The sequence below is a fragment of the Pseudonaja textilis genome, chromosome 10 (genome assembly GCF_049901715.1).
Source record: "Pseudonaja textilis isolate UNSWEBS1 chromosome 10, rPseTex1.2, whole genome shotgun sequence".
Lineage (NCBI taxonomy): Eukaryota > Metazoa > Chordata > Lepidosauria > Squamata > Elapidae > Pseudonaja > Pseudonaja textilis.
Genome location: NC_141999.1, coordinates 24274019 through 24293407, shown reverse-complemented (window position 1 = coordinate 24293407; position 19389 = coordinate 24274019). Strand labels below are relative to the sequence as shown.

At 53.9% G+C, this 19389-nt stretch overlaps 2 protein-coding genes across 2 annotated transcripts; both read right to left on the bottom strand.

Moving 5' to 3' along the window:
* Window positions 1–1591: 1591 nt before the first annotated feature.
* IRF2BP1 (interferon regulatory factor 2 binding protein 1) lies at window positions 1592–5454 on the bottom strand. The gene has a single exon (XM_026715420.2). The coding sequence runs from the start codon at window positions 5201–5203 to the stop codon at window positions 3371–3373; it is 1833 nt and encodes a 610-aa protein (XP_026571205.2). The 5' UTR covers window positions 5204–5454; the 3' UTR covers window positions 1592–3370.
* A 3730-nt stretch (window positions 5455–9184) lies between these two features.
* On the bottom strand, window positions 9185–13072 carry MYPOP (Myb related transcription factor, partner of profilin). Its single transcript, XM_087940202.1, has 2 exons — window positions 12235–13072; window positions 9185–9988 (listed from the first exon to the last, which is right to left on the bottom strand). Exons 1-2 carry the CDS (start codon window positions 12686–12688, stop codon window positions 9351–9353), a joined length of 1092 nt encoding a protein of 363 aa, XP_087796328.1. The 5' UTR covers window positions 12689–13072; the 3' UTR covers window positions 9185–9350.
* Window positions 13073–19389: the final 6317 nt, after the last annotated feature.

Here is a 19389-nt window from a genome sequence, read left to right as displayed (position 1 = left end):
AAGATAGAGGCACCCCCAGGAAGAGGTAAAAAAGGAAAGATGCTGGCTATCACCATCGGTCAAACTCCTTTCCCTTATTGATGTGTATCATGACACAACTTCGCAAAGTGAGTTGCTGCCTTTTAATAAAGTGTGCTTATCACAAAAGCTGGTGCCGTTCATATTTTGGGCTTTCCTGGAGTCCCTTCTACTGACTCTCCTACCACATAAGCCCGAGAATGATTCCACAAGACTTTTAAGATTTGTTGACCAACTCCCAGGATTGCTGTGGAATTCTGGGAGTTGAAGTTGACAAGTCTTAAAAGTGGCCAAATTTGGAGACCCCTGCTATAGGTCCTGGATTGCAGAGGAGTGATGAGAAGGAACTGTTTCCCACATGCTCCACATCTGCCCAGGCTTCAGCTGATCCACGGAGGTGGGCGAGCAAGTAGGCCGGGAGAAGACCCCCTGGTTCTTCCTCCAACTGTTGAGTAAATTGTCTTTTCAGACTGCTGCTTTCGGCAGTCCGAGCTGGTGAAGCCACTTCTTGGTGGGAGGTCACCTTGCAGCAGAGCTGATGTTGAGTAACATGATGAGCATCAGAGTTTCACAAGCTGGGGCTGCAAGGTTCTCCCTTTTTAGGGGAGCTTTGGGTAGCTGGTCTTCCAGTTTGACAACTCATACGTTGTTCTAGATCAGAGGTGGGCAACTATGACCCCTTTATAACTATGGCTTGCTCAGGAATTCTGGGAGTTGAAGTCCATAATTCATAAAAGGACCATAGTTGCCCACCCGTTCTAGATGAATAGTTGCGGGAATTGGGAATGTCTGGTCTAACAAAGAGAAGGACGAGGGATGACATGAACTCAAATATGAGTTCCAATATTTGAGGGGCTACCACAAGGGGGTGGGGTCATCCTATTCTCCAAAACACCTGAGGGCAGAACAAGAAGCAACGGATGGAAACGAATCCGGGAGAAATCCAACCTAAAACTAAGGAGAAATTTCCTGAGAGCGTGAAGAATTATAATCAGTGAAACAACTTGCCTTCAGAAGTTGTGAGGGCTCCATCACTGAAGGTCTTCAAGAAAAGACTGGAAGGCCATTAGGTCCGGAATACAATAAGGAAAGAGTGTCCAACCTTGGCAACCAAGAGTTGTGGATTTCAACTCCTGGAATTCCCCAGCCAGCCAGCATGGGTCTCCTGCTTGATCGGGGCTTGGAGCAGAAGATCTCCAAGGTCCCTTCTCACTGTTATTTTATAATTCTCCTACACCTTCGCCCTTTGCTCCCGCCTATGCTATGTGAGATTGTTGATTGTCAACAACTGTCTCTTTTGCTGGTGACATGGCCTTTATGAGAAAACAGTGAACATCCTTATGACAGGACTCCTGTTTAGGTGGCACCACTACCTATCCCTTCTGGACTCAGGCATTGCCCATGAAATGTGAGAGACCAGAGGCCCATCACTGTAGCCCCTGCCATAACTTTCCTGACAAATTTGTGGGGAGAACAAACTAGATAAAGGGCAACTTCAGATGGCCAGCAAAGTCGGTGTGTTTGTGTGTGTCAGTTCATTCACAGGCACACAATACCGGAGAAGGAGAGGGAATCCATGGAAAAAAAAAAAGATAACCAAGTTTATTGACACAGAGACAAGTAAAAGAAAATACAAAAACAAATTTAACCTTCTCTCTCTCCCCCCAGTCTCCCCAAAGTTTTCAATGTGGGAATCTTATCCCCACATCTTCTCCAGCATCACCTCTTCCCCCACCCCCCACCCCCGTTGCAACACAAACACACACCAAAGTCGGCAGAACCACCAACAAGTGAAACAGATGTGGAACCACACGCACGCACGCACACACACACACACACACCAGAGGTTATGGGGTGGTGCCTGTATTTAAGTCCCCTGCACCTCCAAATCCCATCAAACCGAATGTGCCATTCCTCCCCTCTCCCTTTTATGGATTTATGGCCTCCCTTCTTTAATTAAGAATTTGATTTTTTTTTTTTCCCTATCCGTTAAAGAGCCAGGAAACCAACAGGCCCAGGAGATTCTTCTCTGTCATAGGATTCCTCCGGAGCAGGGGTCTCCAACCTTGGCAACTTTAAGACTCGCTGGCTGAGGAATTCTGGGAGTTGAAGTCCACAAGTCTTAAAAGTGGCCAAGGTTGGAGACCCCTGCTCCGGAGGATGCGAGAAAGCAGAACTGAACTTGGGTGGGTGGGGCATCCTGAGCAAGGATAAAACCCGCAGCACCCCAGAGCAGTCCTCCCATCCAACCTGACCCCCTACGGCCATTATTCCCAGCCTCAGCTGGCTGAAGAGAATGGTGCGGAAGCCCAGCTCACCCCTAAGATATGAATCCACCTGAAGACGTCTCCCCTGCTCTTCTTATTCCTCCAAGAGGGCTGGTGCAGCAGAAAGAAAACGGCAGCGGATTGAGTCCCTAGTCCGTCTTTCCCTCCGCACACCCCTCTCAATCCCGCCCTTTCTGGGACCTTCTCTCCTCTCTTCCACCTGACAAATTAAGCATTTTAACAAAAGAAAGAAAGAAACCCTTATTTTTGGCGTGCATGCTTAGTCTTTTGGTATGAAAAATACCCCTTCCCCACCGCCTAACTGAAGATCAACACGCGAGGCACTTTTTCCATCCCTCTCTCCCTCCTGCCACATTGCTTCCCCCTAATTTCCCAGACCCTCTTTCTCCTTCCCCCCCTCCCCACCCTAACCATTCCCACACAGCATGCCTCCTTCCCTTCCCTTCCCTTCCCTTCCCTGGATCCACACAGCCGACTTCTGAACTTCCCGACGAAGGGGCACAGATTCAGAACGGTGTCCAGTGACGGGCTGTGATGGCCAGGCCGTGAGAACGACATGTACAGTGGACTGGGGGAACGTGAGAAAGTGAAGCTGCAACCAGGATTAAGTAGCACCTAAGGGACCGATGAGGGGCTGGGAAAGTGTTTGGTTCGGGAAGGAGTCAAACATCAAGACATCGGAGCAAAGTCGGCCGCAGCCTCTTCGCGGCGAGCAGGATCCCCCAAGAAACGCCTAAAATTTCAGAAACGCATCCGCCGAGCTCGTCAAGCTCGCCTTTCAGTCTCCCCATCCCGCAAGTGAGTAGTCCGCCCACCCACCCCACGCCCACCCCTCCCACTGTAGTAGGTTACGTAGATGTGACTTCAGATATAAGCTGGCTATGGAAATAGGATTTAAAAAATAGAATTATATACAGGCCCCCCAAGTCTGCAGCGGGTGGCAGAGGATGTCAGAGAGGCAATAAGTTACTCCAGTCCCTGCCCTGGCCGCAGGAGCCAAGGTGGGTAGGGGGCGTCCCGTGGCACACTGTCCCGGATCGTAGCTGCTCCTCTCCGCGCCGCCTTCAGGGATCGCGCTCCTTTTTTACTTTGACATCCCCCGCGAGGATGGTGGCGATCTCGCCCTGCATGAAGGCCCAGGGCACGTTGGAGCCCACCAGGGGGCACTTCTCCCCGCTGGGGCAATAGACTTCGCCGGTGGCTCCTTGGGCTTTAATGAAATCCCGTGAACAGGGGAAGCAGAACTTGTGGCCCGGCACTGATGGACACTGCACAAAGTGGGTGTCCTCCAGCCGCTCGTGGCAGATGGTGCAGCAGAGCGGGGCGCTGCTGGCACCCCCGGAGGAGTCGGGGGCACTCTGGGTGCCGCTGGGCTCGGCCGCCCCGGAAGAGTGGGCTCCGGAGGATGAAGACGAGGAGGAAGAGGAGGAGGAGGAGGAGGAAGAAGAAGAGGTGGTGGTGGTGGCCGCTTGGCCCGGCTCTCCGTTGCGGGGCACCAGGCGGTGGGGTCCCGAGGCGGCCGGCGAGGCCGGGCTGGTGCTGTTCTGCCGGGCGGTGGTGGAGTGCACGGGGTTGAGCTCCTTGCCACCGAGCGTGTCGGCCACGTTCTTCAGGGCCGTGATGGGCGAGGGGTCGTTGCGCAGGGAGCCCTCCGGCAGGCCGGCTTGGGCGGGCAGGTGAGCCAGGCCTGGGGGCGGGTACAGCCCGGCCGAGGAGACCGGGGGCAGCCAGTGCTGGCGCTGCTGCTGCTGCAGCTGCTCCTCGCCCGTCAGCTTCCCGGCCGCCAGGTCCCCCGCCTCGGGCTCCGGGGAAGCCTTGCGGCGCCTCAAGCCCGGACGGGCAGGTGGGGCGGCCCGCAGCAGCACGTTGGGCGGCCCGGTGGCCGAGGAGCCGTCGAGGAACTGCTGGGGCAGCGCGTCGGGCGCCGGCGGCTCGCGGAAGTAGCGCACCGCTTCGGTGAAGAGCTCGGCCAGGAGGCGCCAGTCGCCGGAGCCGTGCCGCTTCTCGTACTCCAGGTACTTGTAGCCCGAGGAGAGCACCTTGCCGGGCTCCTTCAGGCAGTCCTGGAACATCTGCTTGGCCACGGCCAGCACGCCGGCGAAGACGTTGCCCGAGCCGCACGGGTACTCGGCGAAGAGCTTGAGCTCGTACTCGTAGCCCGGCCGGGCGGCAGCGTCGAAGGCGAAGATGCGCCCGGTGAGCGAGTGGTCCTTCTTGAAGCGCACCGTGAAGGGGGCGCAGCCGCAGAGCGCCAGGAGCTGCTCCCGCACCGGCTTGGGCTTGCCGTGCCACTCCTCGGCGCGGGCCCGCATGGCCTCGTTCAGCTCGGCCAGGCACTCGCTGTGCCGCGCCTTCTCCTTCTCGTACTCGTAGCCCGCCCGCGACGCCGGCTTGGCCAGCTCGCCCAGCAGAGGCGAGGCCAGAGGCAGCGGGCCCGGCGCGGGACGCACGGCCGCCGCCAGCATCAGCCCCGGCGGAGGCACCAGGCCCGGCGGCGCGGGTCCCACCAGAGCGCGCCGGGCCGTCGGGCTCTGCCGGCTGCCTTCGCCGCCGCCTACCTCCTCGCCGCCGCGGGCCAGGCCGTTGGGCAAGCGCGGGCTGAGTGCGTAGTCGGGGCCGGCCAGGCGGGCTCGCTCGTAGCGCTCCAGCCCGGTCCCTCCTCCGCCGTCCTTGGCCTGCTTGGCGCCCGGCGGCCCCGGCGATCGGCCCTCGGGCATGGCGTGGCTGCGCTTGAGCTGCCGCGCCGTCTCGATCAGCAGCTCGATGCGATCGGCGCCCTCGAAGTTGACGCAGCCCCGGCAGACGGCCTCGCTGAAGTCCCAGATCATGGCCCAGGGCATCTTGGGCAGGTCGCACAAGTAGCACCATTGTCTGCGGGACGCCTGCACCGAAGACATCTTGGCCGCCGCCCCGCCTGCCTTGCGCCGGCGCCCCCCCGACGCCGAAACGCCGCCGAAACAACCGGCCCGGCAAGGGGGGGAGGGGGGGGGGAAGCTGGGCCGCGCGCCCGGGAAGCGGTTTCGTGCGGGGCGGGGGAAGGAAGGAGGCAGGCAGGCAAGCAGGCAGGCAGACGAGGCGAAGAGGGAGGAAAAAAAAGGGGGGGATCCCCTCTCTCGCCTGCCCTCCTACATGGAGAAACTTATATAAGTCCCTCGCGAAGCCTGTCGGGAGATGGAGTCCTGGAACTGGAAGGAAGCAGTCTGGGTTTGCGCTGGGGAGGTGGGGGGGCTCTTAAAGGCAACCTGGCCCCGCTGCGGTCTCGATGGCAGCAGAGGTGCGGCTGTCCCGGGCGGATTGCGGAGGCTTTGCAAAATTGAGGATGGCTTTGGAGCCTCGCTCAGTCAGAGGTCTCACAGTGCTGAGGGACTACAGTTCCCATCTTTCCCAAGGCATGTCACAGGGAATCGGGGCGATCTCAAAGAGAAAAAGAGGTGCTTGGATGACCGGTTGCACTAAAAGAGGGCGTCTCCAAACCTGGCCACTTTTTAAGACGTGTGGACTTCAACTCCCAGAATTCCCCAGCAGACATGCAGCTATCTGGCTGGCTGGCTGGGGGATTCTGGGAGTTGAAGTCCACAAGTCTTAAAGTGGCCAAAGCGTAGGGACCCCTTAAGAGGGTAGTAGGAGTGGGTTGCCCAACTCTAATGCTGCCTGAGTGTTGCATTGGGGTTCAGTACAATAGCTGCATTAGCCAGGGATGATGGATGCAGCCGCCATCCCACAGGGAGGCTCGAGTGGACAACCAGCAGCGTCCCATAATATCATTGCACCCCTGTCCATCTTCCGCAGATGTGTTCTTTTGGTCCCAAAGCCATAGTGATTAAAGCAGGTAAGTCTCACGGTGAGATGGGCAGCAAACTAATTTAATAAATAACAAAGGAATAAATGAATGTGGGGTGTCAATATTAAAACAATTTCTTTTTCCCCAGGAACTGAGAATCTCCCACTTTCTCCCTTTCCTGCCTTTGCCCTCACATTCCAGATGCCCAAATATTGTTCCTCAACCATAGCAGGAGGACCGATTCGGATAACCACTTTCCCTGTAAATCAGACATTTAATTTTCAACTTTTATCACGGTGGTCCTGCCTCCACTGCTTTTTTGGGGGTGCAGGTGGAGGTTCTGAGGCCCAGGATGTCTCTGCTGCCCCTCCAAAAGCTGTTCCTGCCTTTCCTACCTAGCATATCCAAGATCCAAGAAAGAGTTAACTGGGCTTTTCAGTGTCAAGGAAAAGGAAAATACATTACCCACTTGGCAAAGCGGCTTGAGAGCCCGGATGTTGGGCTGCGGTGTATTTCCGGCTGTTCGACTTCCTCTTTGTTTTTGTTTTTTTTTCTTTTGCAAATCACCCTCCCCTTCCCCTGCAGTTCAAAGTTCAACTTTAGGGGGTGCTCCTAAGGGGGTTCTTGACAGGCGGGGGGCGGGTGGGGGGAAATCCACCATAAAATCCACAAGGAAGAGGCAAAGGGCCTCATTCCTTTTTGCCCGGCCAGAGCGAGTTCCAGGGTTAACTTTCAGCCAGGGAGTTGCAACGATTAATGAAGAGAATGTGGTTAGCGTATAGAGAATAAGTCCCATTTTAACCCAGTGTTTGAAGATCTGGGGACTTCAACTCCCAGAATTCCCCTAGACTCCCTACGCCCTGCAAGATTGGCATGAGTGGTGGAAGTTGGCAGGACCCAGGAACCCCCATGGGGGATGCAAAGAGGGCAGGTGTTATTTGAGCAAGCATTCCTTCCCTTCCAGACATCAAGGCAGCCATACAATAATCCCTTATTGCCTTTTATTTGTGATCAACCACCAATTTCTCTCTTTCCCAGTTTATTATTATTATTTTTACATCCAACCTTGTGGGTCTTTGGAAAGAGCACTCAAATAGTTTAATCACAAAGCTAGTGGTTTTCCAGGAGACTGGGATGGATGGAGCCCATGCAACACCTGGATGGGCTTTGCAAAGAGCCTTTCGTAGATTTGAGGCTCCCATTTGTCCTGCCATCTGAGCCCAAATGGTCACATGGCAGTGCCCGATGGCTGGAGGGGAGAAGATGACATTTCTCCAGAAGCCTCAGCCAGCCCAACAGACGGCCCAGAACCTGACTGGATCCCCGTTGCAAATGAGGGACTGCAATAGAAGAGAATATCGGGAGCTTGGGGTTGAAAAGCGGGGTCCTTGGGGCTCCCTGAGCTTGGGGATTTTCTTGGAGATGTTTCATGACCCAACTAGGTAACATCATCAGTGCTAGAAGGGATTTGTGGAGAGCAGTAGGGTGGTGGGGGGAGGGGTAGGAGGAGGACAGCAACTGTGGAGTCCTTGGTGCTCCTGGAACTTGGTAGTTTTCTTCCAGACATTTCATCACCAAACTAGGTGACACCATCACTGCTACTAATGCTGAGCACCAAGGGTGTTATTGGTTGGGTTATGAAATGTCTCACTGAGCAGTGGAAATTTCTCTCTCAGTTGCAGTCGTAAGTCGAGGACTACCTGTATGAGCAAAACCAGTAGTATGAAACATTTCTCCCCCTTTGTGTGTGTGTGTGTGTGTGTGAGAGAGAGAGAGAGAGAGAGCGAGAGGGAGAATATTTATTAAAACAACCAGTTTTATCCCTTTTGCATGATAAGAAGGAGTGCGCCAAAAAGCAGAACTCCACCTTCCCTGCTTGCAACGCTACCCTTGCCCGCCTCTCGTGGGCCACAGGTGTTCAAGTGAGACCTTAACAAATCCCCCAGAGAGTTCTGATGATCATAGGAAAATAGTTTATTGAGCCTCTCTACCAGAGGGAATCCAGTGCCACGGGCTTTCTTCTCCAAGATGCTACGCTGAGCTTCCGGCTTCCGGCCTGGCCTGAAACTTCACCCAAAGTAAAGTTTCTTTTCTGGCAGTGGGGCAGACTAAAGGGGGCTTGGCCCAGCTCCCCATAGGGTAGGATGGAGCAAATAAGATAGTTGCACTGTGGGAACAGAACTGCGGGAGCCCTGGATTGCCCTAAGCCAGGAGTCTGCCATCTTAAATACTCAAAGAGCCATTTGGACCCATTTCCCACAGAAAAAACACCGGGAGCCACAAAACCTGGGTTGGTGTGGCCAACTCAACGTCACTCGCTCCCACCTTGTCACCACATGCTCTGGAATATGGAGTGAGCCTCCATCCCTCGCCCTTACCTTCTCAGGCCAGGAGAGGAGTGACAAGGAGGGGAGGGCCCGGGCCAGCCGGTGGTGGGATCAGCCAACAGGGAGCTGCAGCAGGGAGCCAAAAGAGCCACATGTGGCTCCAGAGCCGCAAGTTGCAGACCCCTGCACTAAGCCACCTGGCCAATTTGCAGGGAATTCTCGACTTACAACTGTTTTCTTAGTGACCGAAGTGACAAAGGCATGGAAAAAAGTGACCGATGGCCCATTTTCCCCCAACGACCATTGCAGTATTTCCCCTGGTCACGTGATCAAAATTTGAACGCTTGGCAACCGGCTCGTATTTATGATGGTTGCGGGGGCCCTTCTGGGTCACGTGATCCCCTTTTGCGACCTCCCGACAAGCAAAATCGACGCGGGGAGGCCAGGTTCACTTTCACGACCGCCTTACTAACTTAGAACCACTTGCAGTGGCTCCCTTCACAGCTGTGGCAAGCGAGGTCGTACAGCGGGGCGAAGCGCACCAAAGAAATGTTCTCACTTGGCAACAGAACGTTTAGGCTCAGTTATGGTCGTAAATCGAGGACTGCCTGCCCTATGGGGCCCTGCCTATTTTTTTTTGTGAATTTTTCCCTTTGGAATTGAAGACCCACATTCCACCAGTGGGGAAGTGGGCAGAGGTGCGTGGCAGCCCACTGGGCACGGAATAAAATTTTGCAGTTATGCTTGGGCCACACAAATCCGCAGAGGAGCCCCTGGAACGGCCACCCTGGCCCCTGGCGTCGGAAATGGGGGTGGTGCAGATGGGTCCAGCTTGTCCCCTTTGTGGGAGGGCAAGACTGAAACAGCCATCCCAGGGGAGCAGCCCCCCGCACCTTTCCTTTTCAGACGGGGGGGGTAACACATCTGTCCGGATGCTCACAAATTCTTCCAGCGTCCTCTCCGTTTCCGAGTTGGGGTGCCCTTCCTCCGCTTCTGTGCCGGAGGAGTCCGGTTTGGAGATGGCCCCCTTTCAGCCCCGGGCTCTTCCTGTCCTGGAGATAGCTCCGACTTGGCAGGCGCGCCCTCCCGAGGAGGGGCAGCCTCTGTGCCCGGGACTGCCGTGGGAAGACCGCATTCCACATGTGGGGGCAGCAGACCATTTGGCAAAGCCGGCAGGAGGGGCAGCAGTGCCGCCACCACGTCCGTGAGCCGTTCCAGGCCTTGCCGCAGGGTGTAGGTCAGCTCCCGGATGGCCGTGGCCGTCTCCCTCTGAGCCTGAAGGATGTCCAGAGAGGGCTCGACAGGCAGGTCCAGGTGGGCACGTCGGTGCCGCAGAGGGGGCGAAATTGAAGGGCAGGGCGTGGTGCCCAACAGCTCTCCTGGGGAGTGTTCGGGATGGGGCTGGCAGCCTAGGCAGGACGGAGACGGAGCCAGCTGGACGATCTGCAGTGACGAGGGTTGGCCTGGAGGGGGTGCTGGTGAGTCACGTTCCTTGGGTTTCAGCAAGCACGAAGGCTGGACAGAGGTCTCTGGGCTGGCAGAGACGTTGGCCCTGGCGGGTAGATCTGTAGGGGCTAAGAAAAGAGAGTTACTGTGGTGGAATATGGTCTGGATTCCCAGGAGGGAGGGGCTGCATTTCAGAGGGGAAGAGGCAGTGAAGTTTCGATAGCTTGTGTGATAGAAAGAGGGTGGAGACGGCTCCTCCCTAATGGTTCTCCAGAATATATCTAGAGTTATGCAAATGGTTAGTTTAGGCTCCTTGGTGCTCTCTGAGTTTGGTGGCTTCCTTGCAGACGTTTCATTGCCCAACTAGGTAATCTCATAGAAGGCAAAGGGATTTCTGGAGAGGAGGAGGAGGAGGAGGAGGAGGAGGAGGCAGCTAAGAGGAAGAGAAGGAGAAGGAGGACTTGGGTCCTCGATGCTCCCTGAGCTTGGTGGTTTTCTTGCGGACATTTTATTACCCAGCTAAGTAACACTTACAGTGCTAGAAGGGAATGGGTTTGTGAAGAGGAGGAGGAGGAGGAAGACAACTGTATGGTCCTTGGTACTCTCTGAAATTGGTGGCTTTCTTGCAGATGTCTCATGACCCAACTAGGTTAAATCATCAGCCTCTTTACCAGTTACTTCAGTCTGGCAAGATTCTGTCTGTAAATGGGGAACACTAACAAAAATTGCTCAGAAGTAACTCCACGTGTTGTTCTTGGGGCCTGACAGTTACCAGGCTGCTGGCATCTCCAACCAAGCTGCTCCTCTTGACACCACCCCCAATACAAAGGGGGCGCCATCCCTGACCTCCCGTGCCAACATGCCCGCCGAGAAATAGCACACGTGACGGCTGAGCTTCTCTAGCCTAGACGGATATTGCTGGTATACAGGGAAGGTGGCAGAGAAACCTCATGAGGTCATAAGTGTGAAAACGGTCTTAAGCCACTTTTCCCAGTGCTGTTGTAATTTCGAAGGGACACTAAATGAACCGTTGTAAGTCGAGCATTATCTATAATGGTTTGGTTGTCTGAATAAAAAAAAACGCTGGAGTTTATTAATCCAGCACTTTTTTAAAAAAAAGAGTTTAAAAAGATTGTGGCAGAGTTTGTAAAATCTACATTGATTGAACTACATTGAGGGCTTTGGGCCACACAGGATTTTTTGGGTCTCTTTCGCTGCACTAAATTTCCTTTATCAGAAGTGAATATTTCAGTTCCGTGGGACTAGCCACAGCAGAGAGATGGACCCATCTGTTGCCTCTTTAAGAATTGGGGGTGATGGGGGTGTCAAACTTTGCCTGAAGCCCCTACAACTGGAAGTCTGGTCTTGCCCCACAGCCATATATGAAAAAAGGGCTTCCTTTTATTTGGAGAGAAAGTTAAAAAGCAGTTTATAATGGTCACAAACCAGCTCAAAACAAATGCAAAATTCAAAAGAGCCGTTCCCAAACCACCAATAATAAAAATAAGCAGGCGGATCCAGCGCTGTGAAACCTTAGTCGGAGTGAATAATTAAATTAGATTAATTAAGCAGTGTTCGAGTATTTGAGGGGCTGCCACAAAGAAGAGGGGTGTGTGTGAACCTATTCTCCAAAGGCAGGACAGGAAACCGTGGATGAAAACTAACCAAGGAGAGAAGCAACCTGGAATTAAGGAGAAACTTCCTTATAGGGAGAACAATTAATCTGGGAAAAAGCTTCCTTCCAGAAGTTGTGGGTCCTCCATCAGTGGAGGTTTTCAAGAAGAGGTTGGACAACCGTTTGCCTGAAAGAATAGGTCTCCTGCTTGAGCAGGGGGTTGGACTAGAAGACCTCCAAAGTCCCTTCCAACTTCTGGAATTCTCTTAGATAAAACTATTTCTCCCCACTCCACCACCCAAATATTGTGCTTTTCCTTTGTTACACATCACATAGTAATACTTGTTATTGTACAATTTTCTTGGTTATGTATAGGATTTCGTTATTTACAATAACAGGATACCGTCTGGGTGCAATCTCTACATTCTTAATTACATACTGATAATGGATCTTATGCATATGATTAACTGCTGTGTAATCCTAGATAAAGCTTTTCTATTGGCTTGTCGACGGAAGGGAAGCCCTTGGCTCACGTTCAGAGGCGCCCTGGCAATCCTGCCACCTTCCCTCGGGCTTAAGTTTGGGCCCTTCTTGCATTTAAGAAACCAGCTCCGGCTGCTGGCAACTGTCCCCTCCGCCCCCCCCCTCCAGGACCCAACCTGGTCTGATTGCCAACCCACCTCTGGGCAAGTTGGTCCAGAGTGTTCCTGCTCCCTGATGCCCAAGTGACCCTTTGGCCCCAGGACCGTGGCTACTCACCCATGCCATGCTCAGCTGCCAGTGGGTAACTGGGCCCCCCAAAGCCTGACGTGCCCCGCAAGAGCCCCGATTCTGCCCCTCCTGGACCTGGCATCACCCCAGGCCCCAGGATGGCGAAGAGCGTCTCCTCTTCGGCCGAGAAGACCTCGTCGCCAGCGTTGCCTGCCCCCTGGGTGGAGTGGGGCACCCGTGCCAGCTTCTCCTTGGTGCGCCTCTTGAAGTCATTCCAGCGTTTCTGCACCTCCTGGCCGGTGCGCTTCCAGCTGGTGATGCTGTTGATCTTGCCGGCGATGCCCTCCCAGACCCGCCGGCGTTCGGCCACCGTCACCCGTCGGCTCTGGGTACCGTAGAGCTTGCCATAGTTGGCTCGCACTTCCTGGATCAGGATCTGGTTCTCCTCGTACGAGAAACGAGGCTTGCGAAGACGGGTGATCTCCTCACTGTCCCCAGACATCTCCAGCCACCACCGGATCCCTTTTTAAGTGAGGACCTTCCTGCCCGGCTCCTGGCAGTCGGGTGAAGATGTTGGGCGCTGCCAGGGGGTCTCAGCTGGGGGCTGCGGGGGGGCTGGCAGCCGAGGCTGGTCCTGCCGCTCCAGGGAGCGAGTGGAAAGCTCCTTCAGGCATCGCTGGGGGCAGGAGCCTGGCAGCCTGTATGCTGGCACAGGGGACCCCCCCTCCCAAGAAGAAAGCAATGGGGGGCCAGCCTGGCTGCTGGGGCCCCCTGCGCTTCACAGGATGCTCTCTAGGGCCACTCTCGCCTTCAAGCCTCCCAGCTCTCCATGAATGTCCACTCAAGGCTGCCTGGCTCCATCTGATGCCAGCTTCTCTCTCTCTTCCCTCCCTTCTCCTCCTCCTCCTCCTCCTCCTCCTCCTCCTCTTCTCTCGGGCATGCTCACTGCTTAGCCGCACTCCCAGCAGGCCACGGGGGCAGCCGGGCGGTTTCCATAGCAACTGTGGCCTGCTGCCTACACCCCCCCCCTTCCCTTTGCCTCCTCTGGCCAGCCCCAAAGCTGCTGCTGCTGCTGCTGCTACTGCCAATTTGGAGCACCGACAACACTCTGGGTCACAAGCCCCCGCAGGGTGTGTGTGTGTGTGTGTGGCTCTTGGCCACATCTCTTCCCCCCATGGGGTAAAAAAGGCATGAAAAGCAGAGCTTGGCACCCCACCAGTTCTAGGGGGTTAACCCTTTGAGGGTTGTGGGGGTGGGGAGGATTTTGTCTTTTGCTTTTGCAGGACGGGTCTCCAGGTTCCCTTGAATCTCCTCTGGCTGATCTCCAGCAGGGACCAAGGTCTTCTTCGGTCCCCATGTCCCCGTCTTCGGGGATCCTGCCAAGATGCTACAGTAAATCATCAAATCAAATTAAAATTCGTTGGCCTGTTGTTGGGCAAACGGCCAGCAGGCGGCAGTGCTGGAGCAGGCAAGCCCGCAAACCAACTCAAATCGAGGCGGTGATCCCTGTTTTTTCTGTCATTTTGGATGTTCTTAAAACTTACTGTAATGCCCTTTTTCTCAACCGTGGCAACTGGACTTCAACTCCCAGAATTCTGGCCGGGGAATTCTGGGAGTTGAAGTGAATACAGCTTCAAGTTGCTACGGTGGAGAAACTTTGCAATGGTGTCTGCGTTTAACATGGTCCGCCTCACTCATAGATGTTAATTTTTTTAAGAAATGCATTTTAACTTTGTGTTAAACTTTATTTTGCTTATTATTTATTAAAGATGGGTGGATGGAAGGAAGGATAGAGAGACAGATAGATGCACAAAGGTAATTCTCGACAACAATTGACCCCAAAATCTCCCTTGCTAAGTCAGACAGAATTTTGCCCTATTTTACGACCTTCCTTGCCGCTGTTGTTAAATGTAATGCTGCCGTTGCAAAGATGGTCACACAGTCGTTAAGCGAATCTGCCTGTCCCCTTGACTTTGCTCATCAGAAGATCACAAAAAGGGATCATGTGACCCCAGGACACTGCAAGCGTCATAACTACGAACCAGTTGCCAAGCATCTGAATATAAATCACGTGGCCGTGGGGAGGGTGCAATGGTCCTAAGTGTGAAAAATGCCCATCGGTCACTTTTCTCAGTGCCGTCGTAACTGCCAATGGACACTCGAAGAGGCGTTGTAAGCTGTTAGGAACAACCTGGATCATTTTGCTCAACGAATACATGTATAATTTTGTTGGATTGGAGTCTGTTTATCAGGTTTTAGGAGTTGTGCGGAGACAGATCACATGTTAGGCCCAGGTTTGCATACAAATATTTAACATTCAAAAAGATTTGTGAAGTTCCCCTCCGCCCTGGCTGTGCTCTCCTCCCACCTCCGCTCCGTGGAGGGCGCAGGCTTTTTGAAATTGCCCAACCAACGTGCGCGTGAGAGTGTGCGTTGCCTTTTCTTTTCCCTTGGAGCAAAAGACTGATTCTCCAGCAAGTCTAGGAGGGGGCCAGGTGGACAGAAAGGAAGGGTGGATCCCTCAGCCCCCATCAGAGAATGGCAGGGGTGGGTGGGGGTGGAGGAAGGACGTGGTGGCAGCCCCCTTTGAGGGTAGAAGATGGGAGGGGGTTCCTTGGGGGCTCAGCTTCCTTTGCCTGGGATCAGACAGCAGGACCAGGGGTGGGGGTCTCTGGGGAGTTTGTGGAGCAGGGGGGCGCGTCCAGGCTGCCCAGAGTCCAGATGTGTCAGCCGCGGACAATAGGCGAGCAGGAAAGGACAGACAGATGGGCTGGCCGAGACAATGGCCGGCCGCTTAACATTCAGGAGCTGTTCTCCGCTGACTTGCTGCCCCCCCTTCGCTATTGAGCCGGCCAAAGACTGCCAGGATGAAAAGCCCATCTGCTCAAGGCTCTCCCCCCCCCCAGGCCCCATTCACTTGAGACGCAAAGAGGGCCTGAAAGAGAGGCTGCCGGGCTTCTCTGTGCTGAGGGCTGCAAATGGTGTCCGTGGGGGGGTGTGTGTGTTCAACGCAGTTCTTGGCATGTGGATCTTTCTTTCTTTCTCTTTCTTTCTTTCTTTCTTTCTTTCTTTCTTTCTTTCTTTCTTTCTTTCTTTCTTTCTTCCCTTCTCTTTTTATTTTTCCTTCCTTTTCTATTTCCACTTTCATTCATTCCTTCCTCCCTTCTCTCTTTTTTCTTCTTCCATTCTCTTTTTCCTTCCTTTTCTCCCTGCCCTCCCTCTCTGCCTCTTTCTTTCTCTCGTTCCCCCTTCCTTTCTATCCTCCCTGGGGGAACAGAATAAGCTATTGCCTGCCTACCTAGATGTCTGCGTATTCCAGCCCCTGTCAAGGAAGAGGCATCACTCCAAAGCGTCTTGCAGTGCCCTGGCCAAAGGCCTCCCTAGAATCCAGGGTGTCTGAATCGAAACTTCGGGTGCTGCCTCCCTTTCACACAAACCCAACTTATTACACCGATTGGCGATAACCGCTGGGTCAGCAAAGAATGGCTTACTAAAGCACACCCCTAAAGACTGTGTGCAGAAGGACCATGCACAAGTATGAAAATGATTTTAAATAATAATAATAATAATAACGGAGGAGGAGGAGGAGGTTTGGTTCATTGACATTGCAATGCTTGGTGATGCACGAATTGAAGACGAGCAGCGAGAAAAAAATCACAAAGTACTGGGACTTACAAATTGAAGTTGAGCAAAATTGGAAAAATAAATCGTGTGTTATCCCAATTGTAATTGGAGCAAAAAACCTAAAGGGCTGCCTGGCTATTTGGAAATCCTGAATTTCTCAGACTTGAATACCCTGATTCTAAAAAAACCCACCCTACTTGGAACAGCTCATATCCTCCGAGGCTACCTGAACAGTTCCTAGGTCCTTGGTTAGGACTCGAGCTGTTGAGCTACCAAAGGCTGTGAATCTCACTAAAGATTTAATAATAATAATAATAATAATAATAATAATAATAATAATAATAATAATAATAATAATATCATCATCCCCAGGTTTGATTAGAGATGAGTGCAGAAACCACAGCTAGGTTCAGCGTCCATCCCATCTCCAATCAAACCGGGAGATATTATTATATTATGGCTGTAGAGCAGGATCGGGGCCAAATGGATCACCAGCCAGGATTTACTAAGCACTTCAGCATCCTCATTTCAAGCTCTGCTAGACAAGTTGCTGAGCTCCTTAAAAAAAAGCAGTTCATTTATTTTTGTGCTTATGTGTGAGGTTGGATCTGCGGAGCAAGAAAAAAGAGAGAGAGGGGGAGGAAGAGAGAGAGAGAGAGAGAAATGGGTGGGCAGCCCAGGCTATAAATGTCCAACCTTACAAATCTCTGCTTTTCACTGCTGATAAGAGAGAGAATATACAGATAGTCCTCAACTTACAACCCAAATAGAGCCCAACATTTCCGTTGCTAAGAGAGAGACAGTTGTTAAGTGAGTTTTGTCCCATTTTAGGGCCTTTCCTGCCACGGTTGTGTCGTGAATCCCTGCAGTTGCTCAGTTACTAACACGGTCGTTCAGCGAATCTGGCTTCCCCGTTGACTTGGCTTGTCGGAAGGTCGCAAAAGGGGATCACGTTGTGACCCCCCGGGACACTGCAACGGTCATAAATATGAGCCAGTTGCCAGGCATCTGAATTTTGATCACTGTGACCACGGGGATGCCGCAACGGCCTGCCGTAAGTGTGAAAAAATGGGTGCCAAGTCACTTTTTTTTCCCCCCATGCTGTTGTATCTTTGATCGGTCTCTAAACGGACGGTTGTAAGTTGAGAACTACCTATATTTGTATCAGAGGAAACCGGATGGGCTGAAACCACAATTAGAGTGCATCTTAAAGTCTTTTGTGAGGTTTGTGTCTGTTTTGTGAGTCCAGGTGCGGCACCCCGTGCAAGGAATATAATAACCCAGGAAGGACAAACTTAATGTTGTGTCCCTTGGACAAAGGCAGACTTGAGAGGGGGAACTTCCTCAGTTTCCCCTGCGGTGTATTTTAAAGCAGGGGTCTCCAACCTTGGCCGCTTTAAGCCTGGAGGGCGTCAACTCCCAGAATTTCAGCCAGCAAAGCTGGCTGGGAATTCTGGGAGTTGACGCCACCAGGCTTAAAGCGGCCAAGGTTGAGACCCCTGTTTTAAAGGACATTGTTCCTGGGAACTATCTGTGCCTTTTACGCGGAGCCTCCGGGAGGCAAAATTAGGGGTGTCCCCTCCCCCCCGTAAACGGGGTGAGGGACGGCCCCCTAAGCGTGAACCCCCCCCCCCCAACTTTGGGTGGTCTTGTCAGGTCACTTTTTCCCATTGATGCTGAGGATCTTTTGTTAACTGAGTGTTGTCCCATTTTATAACCTTCCCTATACTTAACTCTGCAGTTGTTAAGTTCGTAATACGGTTGTTAGTGCCTCCCCCATTGACTGTGTCCAGTCTCTTCTTAAAAACCTCCGTTGATGGAACCCCCACAACTTCTGGTGGCAAGTAGTTCCACTGGTTAATTGTCCACCCTGTCAGGAAATTCCTCCTTAGTTCTAAGTTGCTTCTCTCCTTGATCAGTTTCCATCCGTTGCTTCTTGTCCTGAGTTCAGGTGCTTCGGAGAATAGCTTGATCCCCCACTTCTGTGGGGCAGCCCCCCCCAAATCCTGGAAGACTGCTATCAATCACCCCTAGTCCTTCTTTTCATTAACCCAGACTAGATTTAGGAACAATTCAAAGGAACGACAAATAAGAGGAGGAGGAGGAGGAGGAGGAGGAGGACAACGACAACTATGGGATCCTGGGTGCTCTCTGAGCTTGGTTGCTTTCCTGCAGACATTTCATGACCCAACTAGGTAACATCATCAGTGCTAGAAGGGAGAGGGGTTTGTGGAGAGGAGGAGGAGGAGGAGGAGGAGGAGGAGGAGGAGGAGGAGAAGAGGAGGAAGAAGAAGAAGAAGAAGAAGAAGAAGAAGAAGAAGAAGAAGAAGAAGAAGAAGAAGAAGAGAGGACTTTGGGGTCCTTGGTGCTCTCTGAGGTTGGTGGTTTTCTTGCAGACCTTTCATGACCTAGCTAAGTTATGTCATCCGTGGTGGGAGGGGTTTGTGGAGTGGAGAAATGGGAAGAGGAGGAGGAGGAGGAGGAGGAGAAGAAGAAGAAGAAGAAGAAGAAGAAGAAGAAGAAGAAGAAGAAGAAGAAGAGGAGGAGGAGGAGGAGGAGGAGGAGGACGGATGATGAACGGTACCCTAGAGGGCAGGCGAGCAACCTCCCCCACACCCGCCGCCTTTTCCCTTTCCCCCCGTCGGCTCTGCCCTCCGCCCCACCCCACCCCCGGCAGCTGCCTCTTCTGTCCTCCCCCTTCCTCCCCCCTCCCCTCCCGCCCAGCTGCGTCCCCCCTCCCGGGAAGAATAGCGCCTCTCTTTCTCGTTCCGTGCCACTCCACCGCTCCCCCCGCTTTCACTTGTCAGCTCCTGGCAACCAATCTGCTTGGGGTGGGTGGGGGGAGGGAAACGGGGAGGGGGTGGGTGGGTCTCTGCTTCCACGTCAGGGCTGGGCTGCTCCCTCCGACGCTCCCACCCACCCACCCCCGTCCCCTCCCCTCCCCTCCCGGTCCTTCTCTTCCCCGCACCCTCCCTCCCTCCCTTGCCGGCTTGCAAGAGCGATATGCGGGGAAAGCGGAGCCGCTGCCGCCCTCCTCGCCTCGCGCCCGCTCGCTCTTCCCCAACGCGCTTCGGTGGGTTTCGCTCCCCTCGGCCCCGCGCAGCCCTCCCGCTTCCTCCCAACCTCGGGGGCTCCCCCGTCGCCTCCTCACCCCGGTTTCCCTTCGCCAAGCACCGAAACAGACGGGGAGGGGGACCCCCGGGGCGGGTGGGAGGGTGGGGGGCTAGGCTTTTCCTCTCCTCCTTCGCTGCGCCCTCCCTTCCTTTGCGGGGGTGTGTGGGTGGGTGGGTGGGGGGGCTCCATCTCCACCGCCCCCAGACCCCGCTTTTCCTGGGGGAAGCAGGAGGAGGAGGAGGAGGAGGAAGAGAGGCTGGATAAAGAGAGAGAGAGACAGAGGAACTGAGCAAAGGAGGGCTGGGGAGAAGCCCACCCACCCAATTCCCGTCCCGGCCGGTCCGTTTCCCCTGCCTCCGTTGCACCTGGATGCCTCCTCCGCTCTTCCTCCGCTGGACACACCTCCCTCCTCCTTCTCCCACCCCTCCTTAAAAGCTGAGCATCCTCTTCTTCTTCGCCGCCCCC